Source organism: Salvelinus sp. IW2-2015, unplaced genomic scaffold (assembly GCF_002910315.2).
Source record: "Salvelinus sp. IW2-2015 unplaced genomic scaffold, ASM291031v2 Un_scaffold1554, whole genome shotgun sequence".
NCBI classification, from domain to species: domain Eukaryota; kingdom Metazoa; phylum Chordata; class Actinopteri; order Salmoniformes; family Salmonidae; genus Salvelinus; species Salvelinus sp. IW2-2015.
Window position 1 is genome coordinate 53136 of NW_019942985.1, and position 14429 is coordinate 67564.

General features: G+C 44.5%; 1 protein-coding gene across 1 annotated transcript in view; it reads right to left on the reverse strand.

The window, feature by feature from the left end:
• The window catches only part of LOC112071246 (metal transporter CNNM4), a 65440-nt gene that overhangs the window by 34679 nt on the left and 16332 nt on the right, over positions 1 to 14429 (reverse strand). Inside the window, exons 2-4 of the mRNA XM_024138713.2 lie at positions 5739 to 5882; positions 4017 to 4157; positions 1723 to 1892 (exon numbers count right to left, since the gene is read on the reverse strand). Of these exons, the coding sequence (XP_023994481.2) occupies positions 1723 to 1892; positions 4017 to 4157; positions 5739 to 5882 (455 nt within the window). The remainder of the gene's footprint in view (positions 1 to 1722; positions 1893 to 4016; positions 4158 to 5738; positions 5883 to 14429) is intronic.

Genomic DNA, 14429 nt, shown 5'->3' on the forward strand with positions numbered 1-14429 from the left:
TGAAAATAAATAGCTAGCCAGCTACTTAACCCTGTTGCCCAAAGCTAACGTTATAAACAGCCAGCTAGCTTCATCTGGCTAGTGAAGCTCGACAGGACCGGTTTGTGTGTCGTAAAGCTAGCCACAATAAAGATTAGCCACAATAGTGGAATTTACAGTTTACCTTCAAAATAAAAGGTGTCATTGACAGTGATGCAAATTAATACAAATAGTAGAATTATGCCATACTTTTATTTTGAATGCTAACCGCAAAGTCCACTATTGTGGCTAATCCTTATTGTGGCTAGCTTCACATAGATGGGTCCGACCACCCTTAATCAAATAAGAACTGTCTTATAAATTAGGGTTATTTTAGATGACACCTAGCTATATAGTTAGCTAGCTAACTATATAGCTACTGAAACAGATGTCGTTTTGCTATGTTTTTGAGGAAGAACATTGTTTACATCAATGAGCTAGCTAGCTTTTTTTATGACCAGCACTGTAGGTGCGCGAGACAACTTTACCAGCATCATAGCACACGTATCGATGAATCGTTGTGATATATGAAATACGAGTGATAGTGTAATAACTATGTAAAAAACGTATGAGCGCGTTAAATTATTATGTGACGTGCAGTCATATTCAGATCCTGATTGGTCAACAAGCTTATTTGACGTGTAACTTTTTTGACACGCAAAGACCCAAACGGCGTTCCATAGAAATCCTGGTTGAGAATGAAACGTCTGAACGACCAAACAGCACAGCAAGTCAGTGAAAGAAATAGGTTTTGATGATGTTTTACTGGTAATGGGGACATACGTAAATACCAACAAAATAACTTTTTGGTCAGTGTGTGTAACCTTTATTTAACTAGGCAAGTCAGTTAAGAACAAATTCTTATTTACAATGACAGCCTACACCGGCCGACGCTGGGCCAATTGTGCGCCGCCTTATGGGACTCTCAATCACGGCCGGATGTGATACAGCTGGATTCGAACCAGGGACTGTAGTGACGCCTCTTGCACAGATGCAGTGCCTTAGACCGCTGCGCCCATGTGTTAACTATTTAACTGTACTAGAATGCTTAAAAGTCCTAAAAATATAAATATATTGGTTATCAGTATCGCTTTTTTTTCGTCAAGGAAAATATTGGTATCGAACAAAAATGGCATATCGGTGCGACACGAGTATAAAGTCTCGTCTCCTCTGCTTCCGGAGAACAATATGTTGGAGAGAGTGTAGGTGTGAAGGCCTTGCTTCCGGAGAACAATATGTTGGAGAGAGTGTAGGTGTGAAGGCCTTGCTTCCGGAGAACAATATGTTTTCAGGCTTTCACGACAGTCTTCAACAGGATGTGGCTGTGTGGTTGATTAACGTAGAGCTAGGGCTAGCTCCCTCTGGGTTAGTGTTGTGACACAGAAAGCCTCCTTCCGTCAACCCCGTGCATGGTTAAATAAGTAAATACTTTGCGACCCCCTGTCGAGGCAGGGCAGGGAGTTGCCATCTGTTACAGGTAGCAGGACACGGCAGCGTTCAACACTGATGTTAGAGAGTGTTTCTGGGGTCTATTCCAGGCCAGTATGAACAGAGGAAGTGAGGACTTATATAAAAACAAACTAAGAAGGAACTTTTCATGTGGGAATTTAAAACCATGTCACAATGGTGACTCATTGAATCAATCACTGACTGAGTCACACAAAGACAGCCAGAAAGAAAGAGTGCGTGTGGTGTGTAGCCTACCTGCAGTATGAGTATGAAGTAGTCGACAGCCTTCCCTCTCTGGTAGACAAAGTGTTGAGGACAGCGTTTGTCACTGTCGTTGAACTTAATGTCCTGGATGACGTCGGGGTGTCTCAGAATCCTCAACAGAACCTTGTCTGATATCTGGGACGGGCTGAATAACGTCACCTCTGGAGAGAGAGACAAATTGTAATTTGACTGAACTGAAATTATGTTAAAGACACAGAGGGTAGAGGCAGACAGACACAGAGGGTAGAAGCAGACAGACAGAGGGTAGAGGCAGACAGACAGAGAGGGTAGAGGCAGACAGACAGAGAGGGTAGAGGCAGACAGACAGAGAAGGTAGAGGCAGACAGACAGAGAGGGTAGAGGCAGACAGACAGAGAGGTAGAGGCAGACACAGAGAGGGTAGAGCAGAGGGGGTAGATGTAGACAGACAGAGAGGGTAGAGGCAGACACAGACAGGCATGCTGTAATACTGCAATCTCTGTTGTTTTAGAGGAGAAGAGGGACAGCAACGTAATTCTAGCTGAGCTACAACAGACCGCAAGACTAGCGGTGCTGGCAACAAGTGAATCATTTACGTCACAACATTCAACCTGGTTGTATTGTTTTTTACATACATTTCTACTATGAATAAGCAATCGCTGAGGGACTTGAACAACATTGGCATTCTTAACGAGTTGCGACACGCTTTTACCAACTGAGCTAGACATGTCGTACACTCGGAAAGTATTCAGACCCCTTGACTTTTTCAACATTTTGTTACGTTACAGCCTTAATCTAAAATCTATCTACACACAATACCCCATAATGAAAAGCAAAAACATGTTTTTAGGATTTTTACAAACGTATTAGAAACAAAAAACGAAAATATGACATTTACATAAGTATTCAGACCTTTACTCAGTACTTTGTTGAAGCACCTTTGGCAGCAATTACAGCCTGGAGTCTACTTGGGTATGACGCTACAAGCTTGCACACCTGTACTTAGCACACTGTACATTCTTCTCTGCGATCCTCTCAAGCTCTGTCAGGTTGGATGGGGGTGTTGCTGCACAGCTATTTTCAGGTCTCTCCAGAGATGTTCGATCGGGTTCAAGTCTGGGCTCTGGCTGGGCCACTCAAGGACATTCAGAGACTTGTCCCAAAGCCACTCCTGCGTTGTTTTGGCTGTGTGCTTAGGGTGTTGTCCTGTTGGAAGTTGAACCTTCGCCCCAGTCTGAGGTCCTGAGCACTCTGGAGCATGTTTTCATCAAGGATCTCTCTGTACTTTGCTCTGTTATCTTTCCCTCGATCCAGACTAGTCTCCCAGTCCCTGCCGCTAAATACATCCCACAGCATGATGCTGCCACCACCATGCTTCACCGTAGGGATGTGCCAGGTTTCCTCCAGACGTGAAACATGGCATTCAGATCAATCTTGTTTTCATCACACCAGAGAATCTCGTTTCTCAAGGTCTGAGAGTCTTTAGGTGCCTTTTGGCAAACTCCAAGCGAGCTGTCATGTGCCTTTTACTGAGGAATGGCTTCCGTCTGGCCACTCTACCATAAAGGCCTGATTGGTGGAGTGCTGCAGAGATGGTTGTCCTTCTATAATGTTCTCCCATCGCCACAGAGGAACTCTGGAGCTCTGTCAGGTGACCATCGGGTTCTTGGTCACTCCCTGACCAAGGCCCTTCTCCCCGATTGCTCAGTTTGGCCGGACGGCCAGTTATCGGAAGAGTCTTGGTGGTTCCAAACTTCTTCTTTTTAAGAATGACTGCAGACATTTTTTGGTACCTTTCCCAGATCTGTGCCTCGACACATTGCTGTCTTGGAGCTCTATGGACAATTCCTTCGACCTCAGGCTTGGTTTTTTCTCTGACATGCACTGTCAACTGTGGGACCTATATAGATACATGGTGCCTTTCCAAATCATGTCAAACCAATTGATTACCACAGGTGGACGCCAATCAAGTTGTAGAAACACCTCAAGGATGATCAATGGAAACAGGATGCACCTGAGCTCAATTTCGAGTCTCATAGCAAAGGGTCTGAATACTCTGTTTTTATTTGTAATAAATGTGCAAACATTTCTAAAAACCTGTTTTCATTAGGGGGTGTTGTGTGTAGATTGATGAGGATAAAAAAAAAAAATCTATTTTCGAATAAGGCTGTAACGTAACAAAATGTGGAAAAAGTCAAGGGGATTGAATATTTTCCAAATGCACTGTATTGTGGCATATTGTGGTTGGGTAGTGTGTGACAGTGTGTGGGGTTGCATTGTGTGGTTTGGAGGACACATGTTCTAACCTGTTGCCAGGAAACGGTGAGCGGCCAATAGCAGCTGAGGGGAGATCTTGACTTTGGATTCGCTCTCGCTCTGTTTGAAGGCGGAGAAATCTCGTTTGTTCTTATTGGGTGCCACCTTCTTCCTGTTTCTGCTGTTGTCAGCTAGGTGAGAGATAACACAAAAGGACAGAACACAAAAGGACAGGTTACAGATTAGGGCAGAATCTAAACTGCATTTCCTTGTTTCCTCGAATCCTCTCTCCTCTCCTCCTCAAAACCCATTGGAGGAGAAGGTCAGAGGGGAGGGACATCTGATAAGCATCTGACCGAGGACACCGATCTCAACACAGTTTATCCCGAGTGGATTAATATTGTTAATTTGTGTCACACGGCAGATTTTAGAACCACAGGTCAGCCTTGCATTCTTTTGAAAAATGTGATTAATAAGATTTTATTTTATCTTTTATAAAACAATACAAAACATACACATACTAAAATAACAACCAAATCATACAAAGACCCACGAGCCCCCACCCTAATCACTTTCTGTCACATGGCCTCAAACGGCACCATTTTGTTTCTCTCCGTCGTCCACGGCTCTTTAAAATGTTTAGATAATAAAGCATTTGACCCTTCCATTGCGTGGGGAGGATTGGCTGATTTTCAGGGTTTTTTCCGTCTAGGTTTTTGTTGTTTTAAGATAGTTGATGAGAAGAGTTTTGTCCAACCCATCGGGTATCTCACTGCAGCCTCATGTCTTGAAATACACAGCCAGACGAATTAAAAGCACATTTACATTGCAATACTGCTTCACATCCATCTTTCCAACTCCGCCCATAACTTTTGTAACCTTCCCAGAAGGCATGAATTATTGAGACATTAGTAGGGTTTACACTTCAGACAGGACTCTGACGTTGTGCTGTAGAATTTGTGAATTGTGTCTTTTGTATAACCACTTATACTGGGATTAAGCGTACATTTTGGTTAACCGTAATCTCATTCGTTATGTTCCAACTTTCCCTCCATCTTGTGCCAATATCAGTTATTTTGAAGTCTTGGTTCCAACAGTTTATATTTTTCTCTAAGAGGTTGTCAGTTGGCTCTCTGAAAGGTTTTCTATATCTTAACCATCATATGAATATCTTTTTCTGACATAGGTTTCCCTCAAGATTGCTCTCATGTCCAAACGATTTTAAATCAAAGTTTTTGTGATATAAACTTTTAAGTTGGATGTACTTGAAAATATCTACATTGGTCAGTCCAAAAAATGCTTTTTAATTCCGTCATGGAAATAAATGTATTTCCTRTTACCAGGTCATTTACGGTTTCTATGCCTTTAGTTTTCCATGTGGACCAATTTATCGATGAATCTTGAAAAGCGAACCAAGGATTGATCCATAATGTTGTGTTTCTAGGGATTGATATTGGTTCTTGTAGAACCATTGCATGTTCTTCCATGTTCTTATAGTGTTCTTAACTATGAAGTTGATCGTGTCCTTTGCTTTATCCGTTGAAAACAGACGATTCTGGGGATGGGCATGCACATCCTCAGCTTTGCATTCTAAGGGTATGTACTAAATATCTATCAATTTGTAAGTCGCTCTGGATAAGAGCGTCTGCTAAATGACTTAAATGTAATAAAGGCTAATTAGTAATAAGTAATAGGTTAATACATGAGTTATAGGCTCATGTTCTATGAACACACATGTTGTAATAAACATGTTATAACCCAGTAGGACTCACTGTAAAGGTCCGACTCGTCCAGGATCTCTGATTTGATGATCTCCTCGATGACGTCTTCCAAGGTAACCAATCCCAGCACCTCGTAGAACGGATCCCCCTCCCCCTCATTATTCACCTTCTGAACGATGGCCAGGTGGGACTTACCTGGTGAGAGAGAGAGACAGCGAGAGACAGGGAGAGAGACAGGGGAGAGACCGAGGGGGAGGGAGGGGGAGAGAGCGAGGGGGAGAGAGCGAGAGACATCGAGAGAGAGAGAGGGAGGGGCGAGGTGAGAGAGGAGGGAGGGGGGAGAGGCGGAAGGCGAGAGACATGGAGAGAGAGAGGGAGGGGGAGAGAGTGAGAGAGAGAGGGAGGGGAGAGAGCGGGAGAGAGACAAGCGAGGAGAGAGAGAGGGAGAGGGAGGGGGAGAGAGCGGGAGAGAGAGAGGAGAGGCGAGCGAGAGAGAGGAGGGGGAGAGAGAGCAGAGAGAGCGAGAGACGCTGAAGAGAGGAGGGAGAGAGAGAGAGAGGAGAGGGAGGAGAGAGAGAGAGAGAGAGAGAGAGGAGAGTAAGAGAGAGAGAGAGAGAGAGAGAGAGAGAGAGAGAGAGAGAGGAGAGAGAGAGCAGAGAGACGAGAGAGAGAGAGAGGAGAGGAGAGAGAGAGCGGACGGGGAGAGAGCGGAGGGGAGAGAGAGGGGGACAGAGAGAGAGCAGAGAGGAGGACAGGGGCGGGGGGGGAGAGTGGGAGAGAAGCGAAGAGAGAGAGAGGTTAATTCAAATATTAACACATTACTTTTGCACTTGAACAAGTATTTTATACCTCCAAGATTTACCAATATTTAACAACTCAAATCTAATATTGCAAATTTGAGTTGAAGTTCTTGCTCAACGGCCTGCATTACTGCCTTAAAACAACTGCCAAACGGTCTGGAGCTGGACTTTAGCCACAGTCAATCCGTTATTGTACAACAAACACAGACACACCCTAATGCAAACACCGGCGAACAAACACACATGCACACACGCACACACACACACACAGACACGCACAGACACGCACACACAGAGACACCCACGTTCGGGCAACGATACTCTTCACCTTGACACATTTACCAGTGGAACAGATAGTTACTAGCGCCCCATCAGAGCCAGAGGGACTAATGCATAGTTGGCTAAAACTGGAAACCTACTATACAGTATTATTCATGAGATTGCAAGGATGGAGCACTGTACCCATGGCTGCTGTGGACTCAAACACACAWGCACAGTAATGACACACAAACGGCTTGAGGCAGCGGAAAAGTGAATGCGGAGATGGTAGATTTACATTCAGTTAGTCATATCCAGAGCAATTCACAGGAGCAATTAAGTGCCTTGCTCAAGGGCACTGACAGATTTGTCACCTARTSGGCACGAGGATTTGAACCAGCAACCTTTTGATTAGTGCTCTTAACCACYCGGCTGCCCTCTGAAGACACACAATATCCACTTCTCAATCTGACCAAACAGGGTTGTGTTGAGGAAGTGGTTTACGGGAAAGGACTTCTACTTTAATTCTAACCTGATTGAGTACACCTTGTTGAAGAGAAATAGACAAGCAGAAAAACAACCCTGAAAACGACTCAATGAAATAAGAAATGGAGTCAACGGTATTGTTTGATACAGAGAGGTGGAAAAGAAGAACACAACGAGTGAAATCAGGAACTTGTGCAATGAGAAAGAGAACATAGAACGGGAACTTGAGGAGGACAGTGACCGTGAAGGCACAGACATTTCTGTCACTTATTCTGCTAAAAGGGGAAATGAACCCCTACATAGTTGCGTCATAAGACTTAACTTCAAAAATAAATTTAAAAAAAWWWAAAAATCTAATTGTATTGGTTACATACACATGGTTAGCAGATGTTAATGCGAGTGTTGCAAAATGCTTGTGCTTCTAGTTCCGACCGTGCAGTAATATCTAACAAGTAATATAACAATTTCACAACAACTACCTTATACACACAAGTGTAAAGGAATGAATAAGAATATGTACATAAAAATATATATGGATGAGAGATGGCCGAACGACATAGGCAAGATGCAGTAGATGGTATTGAGGACAGTATATACATTTGAGATGAGTAGTGTATGTAAAYATTATATAAAGTGGCATTGTTTAAAGTGACAAGTGATACATTTATTACATCCAATTTTTTATTATTAAAGTGGCTAGAGATTGAGTCAGTATGTTGGCAGCAGCCACTCAATGTTAGTGGTGGCTGTTTAACAGTCTGATGGCCTTGAGATAGAAGCTGTTTTTCAGTCTCTCGGTCCCAGCTTTGATGCACCTGTACTGACCTCGCCTTCTGGATGATAGCGGGGTGAACAGGCAGTGGCTTGGGTGGTTGTTGTCCTTGATCATCTTTTTGGCCTTCCTGTGACATCGGGTGGTGTAGGTGTCCTGGAGGGCAGGTAGTTTGCCCCCGGTGATGCGTTGTGCAGACCTCACTACCCTCTGGAGAGCCTTACGGTAGTGGGCGGAGCAGTTGCCGTACCAGGTGGTGATACAGCCTGACAGGATGCTCTCGATTGTGCATCTTTAAAAGTTTGTGAGTGTTTTTAGTGACAAGCCAATTTCTTGTGGGGCCCCAGTGTGMGGATCAGCGAGGTGGAGATGTTGTTTCCTACCCACACCACCTGGGGGCGGCCCGTCAGGAAGTCCAGGACCCAGTTGCAGCGGGGTCGAGACCCAGGGTCCACGACGGGGCTGGTTTTCTTTTTGTAGTCCGTGATTGACTGTAGACCCAGCCACATACCTCTCGTGTCTGAGCCGTTGAATTGCAACTCTACTTTGTTTCTATACTGACGCTTAGCTTGTTTGATTGCCTTGCGGAGGGAATAGCTACACTGTTTGTATTCGGTCATGTTTCCGGCCGCCTTGCCCTGGTTAAAAGCAGTCGTTCACGCTTTCAGTTTTGCGCGAATTCTGCCATCAATCCATAGTTTCTGGTTGGGGAAGGTTTTAATAGTTGCTGTGGGTAAAACATACATAACTGTCATACCAGTGACACATCAGATAATAATCAATAATGACAACTGATGTCAGTTTATGGACAATAGTCATAAAAACAGTCATGACACAAACTTATCTGGCTGAGCTAACAGGCTAACAGTAGGACAGCTGGCTAACAGTGGGACAGCTGGCCAACAGGGGGACAGCTGGCCAACAGGGGGACAGCTGGCCAACAGGGGGACAGCTGGCCAACAGGGGGACAGCTGGCCAACAGGAGGACAGCTGGCCAACAGGAGGACAGCTGGCCAACAGGAGGACAGCTGGCCAACAGGAGGACAGCTGGCCAACAGGAGGACAGCTGGCCAACAGTGGGACAGCTGGCCAACAGTGGGACAGCTGGCCAACAGTGGGACAGCTGGCCAACAGTGGGACAGCTGGCCAACAGTAGGACAGCTGGCTAACAGTAGGACAGCTGGCCAACAGTAGGACAGCTGGCCAACAGTAGGACAGCGCCAACGTAGACAGCTGGCTAACAGAGAGACAGCTGGCCACGGTAGGACAGCTGACTAACAGAGAGACAGCTGGCAACAGGAGACAGCTGCTAACAGTAGACAGCTGGCTAACATAGACAGCTGGCTAACAGTAGACCACTGGCCAACAGTAGAACAGCTGGTAACAGTAGACAGCACGCTAACAGTAGACAGCTGGCCAACAGTAAGACAGCTGGCAGAACAGTAGGACAGCGGTAACAGTAGGACAGCTGGCTAACAAATTAGACAGCTGGCTAACAGTGGGACAGCTGGCCAACAGTGGGACAGCTGGCTAACAGTAGGACAGCTGGCTAACAGTAGGACAGCTGGCTAACAGTAGGACAGCTGGCTAACAGTGGGCTAGCAGTTATTGGTTGAGCTACATGACTGACAAGTCAGAACTGACATCAGCTGACATGACTGTTTATGACATAGGCTAGTCTATAGTTATGGAATTATCATAACGGTGCAATAAACGGATTCCCATATTCCAAAAACGTATATATTAAAAAAATGTGGGGCACAATAGTCAGCCAGTCAGTCAGCCAAAGTCACAAGTGACTGGTGAGGAGTTGGGAGGATGTTGAGATGTCTCAGGAAGTTGAGAGGGATTATGATACAAGTGGCAAACCAGGAGGGCTTAAAATTAACACCTGCCACCTGCGGGTTAAATGTATATTTCACCAGACACGTTGGTGGGTGGTCAGGGCTCCACAGTAATCAAATTAGTCAAGTATGATCAAATTTATAGTAAAATAAATGGTGCAGTAGCTGATTCCAAAGTATTTCTGCCGTTTTGTTTCACAGTAAATGAACAGCTGGTGAATTAACTATGAATCCTATACAGCCTATTCCACCTCACGCTGCAACACTGCCAGGCTGGGAGCTGTGCGCATGTGAAGAGCTGAGTTAAAGATTCATTTTCAGAAGCGCTGCTTACAGGCATAAAAGTTGGTCTAATTCACTTGAAACGAAAGTCTACTGAAGTGAGACTTTGTTCTTGTGATTCTTGGCTATTTACATTGTTTTGTTCACAAGCTATGTTGTTTTTCACTGTTTTGAGTTTCAACTGCTAGGGAAGAAAAGTCAAGGCTGCTACTTGTCAGACTCTCAATCTCACAGGCACAAACATGTCTGAGTCGCGGTACAAAGGTAACTTCTGAGTGGCTGGTAGATTTTTAAATCTACCTGCCACAGTGGCTGGAGGACCAAAACGTACATTTTAGGCCCTGCGAAACCAGTGCAGTATTTCCCACACARCATCTAATACACATCCTCATCATTACCTCATCAGCCATCTTGAAACTTCTCTCAAATAGATAATGACTGTTTACCAGTGTCATCACTGACAAAGGACCAGGGATGGTCCTTAGCATGGAAACACACACACAGCACAGAATACAAAGACAGACATAGGCCTAGATACAGGTTCTACCACACGCACTTACTCCATCTCTCACAAAACCACACACACAAACACACACTAGTGCACATGCACAAACGCACGCTCATGCTCACGCTCACACACACACATGCACCCACACACATTTCTGTAGTCATCTGCCTGGGAGGCTTGGGTCAGTATGAACGCTAGGTTAGGCTACTCCTGTAGTGTTATGTTGATAGGAGACTTGCCTGCCTACATCCCTTCTAGGTTGGGGGTCAGTTCAACTGTTCCAACCTGCTTTTCCAGCCCCAGCAGCCTACCGACAGGTCCTGGTCACAACCTAGTAGTCTGACTCTGRAATCCTCTCAAAGACTTCATTACAGTTCTGGAAGAATATCTAGGGTAAGCCTAGCTACGCTATTCTGTTCCACTTGAAGCATCATAAAATCACAACTGAGTTAGTGCAAGAGACGACAAATAATTTTTCTGCGGCTTCTCGACACCGACTGACATCATTAGATTACAATCTAAAGTGTTGACACTCACACACACTGAGGATGTGAGTGGATTGTGACTGCACTGTCAGCACTCCTCTGGTGACAAGACAGGAAGTGTTATAAAGACAGAGACAGAGAGCGAGAGTCTACTGTTTACTGATGATCGGGTGCTTTTGTCCTCAACCAAGGAGGGCCTACAGCAGGACCTAGATCTTCCGCACAGATTCTGTCAGACCTGGGCCCTGACAGTAAATCTCAGTAAGACCAAAATAATAAGGTCCAGTTGCCAGGACCACGAATTCTATCTAGACACCGTTGCCCTAGAGCACACAAAAAACAATACCTACCTCGGCCTAAACATCAGCGCCACAGGTAACTTCCACAAAGCTGTGAACGATCTGAGAGACAAGGCAAGAAGGGCATTCTATACCATCAAAAGGATCATAAAAAAACTCAACATACCAATTAGGATCTGGCTAAAAATACTTGAATCAGTCATAGAGCCCATTGCCCTTTATGGTTGTGAGGTCTGGGGTCCGCTCACCAACCAAGAATTCACAAAATGGGACAAACACCAAATTGAGACTCTGCATGCAGAATTCTGCAAAAATATCCTCCGTGTACAACGTAAAACACCAAATAATGCATGCAGAGCAGAATTAGGCCGACACCCGCTAATTATCAAAACGCAGAAAAGAGCTGTTAAATTCTACAACCACCTAAAAGGAAGCGATTCCCAAACCTTCCATAACAAAGGCATCACCTACAGAGAGATGAACCTGGAGAAGAGTCCCCTAAGCAAGCTGGTCCTGGGGCTCTGTTCACAAATACAAACAGACCCCACTGAGCCCCGGGACAGCAACACAATTAGACCCAACCAAATCATGAGAAAAAAAAAAGATCATTACTTGACACATTGGAAAGAATTAACAAAAAAAACAGAGCAAACTAGAATGCTATTTGTCCCTAAACAGAGAGTACACAGTGGCAGAATACCTGACCACTGTGAYTGACCCAAAATTAGGGAAAGCTTTGACTATGTACAGACTCAGTGAGCATAGCCTTGCTATTGAGAGAGGCCTCCGTAGGCAACCTTGGCTCTCAAGAGAAGACAGGCTATGTGCACACTGCCCACAGAATGAGGTGGAAACTGAGCTGCACTTCCTCACAAATGTATGACCATATTGTAGACACATATTTCCCTCAGATTACACAGATCCACAAAGAATTAGAAAACAAATCCAATTTTGATAAACTCCCATATCTACTGGGTGAAATACCACAGTGTGCCATCACAGCAGCAAGATTTGTGACCTGTTGCCACAAGAAAGTGAAGAACAAACACCATTGTAAATACAACGCATATTTAGGTTTATTTATTTTCCCTTTGGTACTTTACCCATTTGCACATCCACACAACACTGTATATAGCCATAATATGACATTTGAAATGTCTCTATTCTTTTTAAACTATTGTGAATGTAATGTTTACTGTTAATTTGTTATTGTTTATTTCACTTTTGTTTATTATCCATTTCACTTGCTTGGGCAATGTAAACATCTGTTTCCCATACAAATAAAGCCCATAGTGAGTGAGTGAGTGAGTGAGTGAGTGAGTGAGTGAGTGAGTGAGTGAGTGAGTGAGTGAGTGAGTGAGTGAGTGAGTGAGTGAGTGAGTGATTCATTTCAAAATACCTTTGTTGGCCCAATAGTTAAGGGCTTGACATTAACTTTTTATTTGCCACTTCGCCTTTGGACAAGGACTGTTATTTTACTTTGTAAGATGCAAGGAACCAATTTACAAAATAAAATGCATGACTATCTTTTTCACCATAGCGATTTAGACTAAAATGTCTCGAAATACAACACCGCCCCTTTAAGGCTCTCCTGGAGGATGGTTGGCCACCCAACACTACAATTACAACCAAATACTTTTTATGTCTTTGTAAAATAATTAAGGGCATCCCATCATCCCTGGGACTGTGTACGTTTCAAAACAGACTATGGGGCGGCAGATCCGAAATTCATACAACCATTACAAACATAAACATTTTTTTTTCAAAAAGTAAAGCAATGAGGCTGATGCAAAAGATGAGCTTAAACTGTTGATAACATTTGATTTCTTCATATTATAAGTTCAACAATGTGCACATGCCTGTAGGCTACTGCGAATGTTACAAAATAAAATGAGCAGGAAAACACTGTTGTGAAAAGCGCACCACACACGGGAGTGGTTTCATGTTAGAGATGAAAATACCGTAGAAATGAAGTAAGGGGAGATCTAAAGATGCAACAACTAGGGTTACAGTAACTAGGGTTACAGTAACTAGGGTTACTATAATGACCAGAATTATGCCTTTGGCTGCTGGACAATAAAAGAACGTTGATTTGAAAACCAATAGAACATGAGAAAAATGCTGGTTTCAAGTCTTTATAAAAGTCTTTATAAAATAATTACCTCAACATTTATATGGCTGTGTTTTGGCTAAGCTACTTTGAAACAAGGGAAGAAATGCTTAAAAAAATGTTATAAAACATCTAGGTTTTAAACATTTATGTCTATGGTTAGGCCTAAATAGTTTTTAAAAAATGCTGACCGCCTCTGCTTAGATTCAAGGTGGGTGATGTGCGGTGTGCAACAGGCACTGTCCTTCACTCTCCGGTCAGGTGGCCAATTGAGAGGGAGACAGACAGACATGGGGAGACAGACATGGGGAGACAGAGAGAGGGAGACAGACAGACATGGGGAGACAGAGAGAGGGAGACAGAAAGACGAGATCGGCCCCCTAGGCCTCTCTCTTGCAGCGGGCTGCTCCGCTAGGGCCCTCTCTCTCAGCCGGCTGGCTCCGCTAGGGCCCTCTCTCTCACCGGCTGCTCCGCTAGGGCCCCTCTCTCAGCCGGCTGGCTCCGCTAGGGCCCTCCTCAACCTCTTAGCTACAGCCAGCGCTCTTAGCTGACAGCCAGCGCTCTTAGCTAACAGCCACGCTCTTAGCTAACAGCCAAGCGCTCTTAGCTAACAGCCAGCGCTCTTAGCTAACAGCCAGCGCTCTTAGCTAACAGCCACCGCTCTTAGCTAACGCAGCTACAACAGCCAGCGCTCTTAGCTAACAGCCAGCGCTCTTAGCTAACAAGCCAACGCTCTTAGCTAACAACCAACGCTCTTAGCTAACAACCAACCGTCTTAGCTAACAGCCAACGCTCTTAGCTAACAGCCAGCGCTCTTAGTTAACAGCCAGCGCTCTTAGCTAACAACCAACGCGCTCTTAGCTAACAACCATCACTCTTAGCTAACAGCCAACGCTCT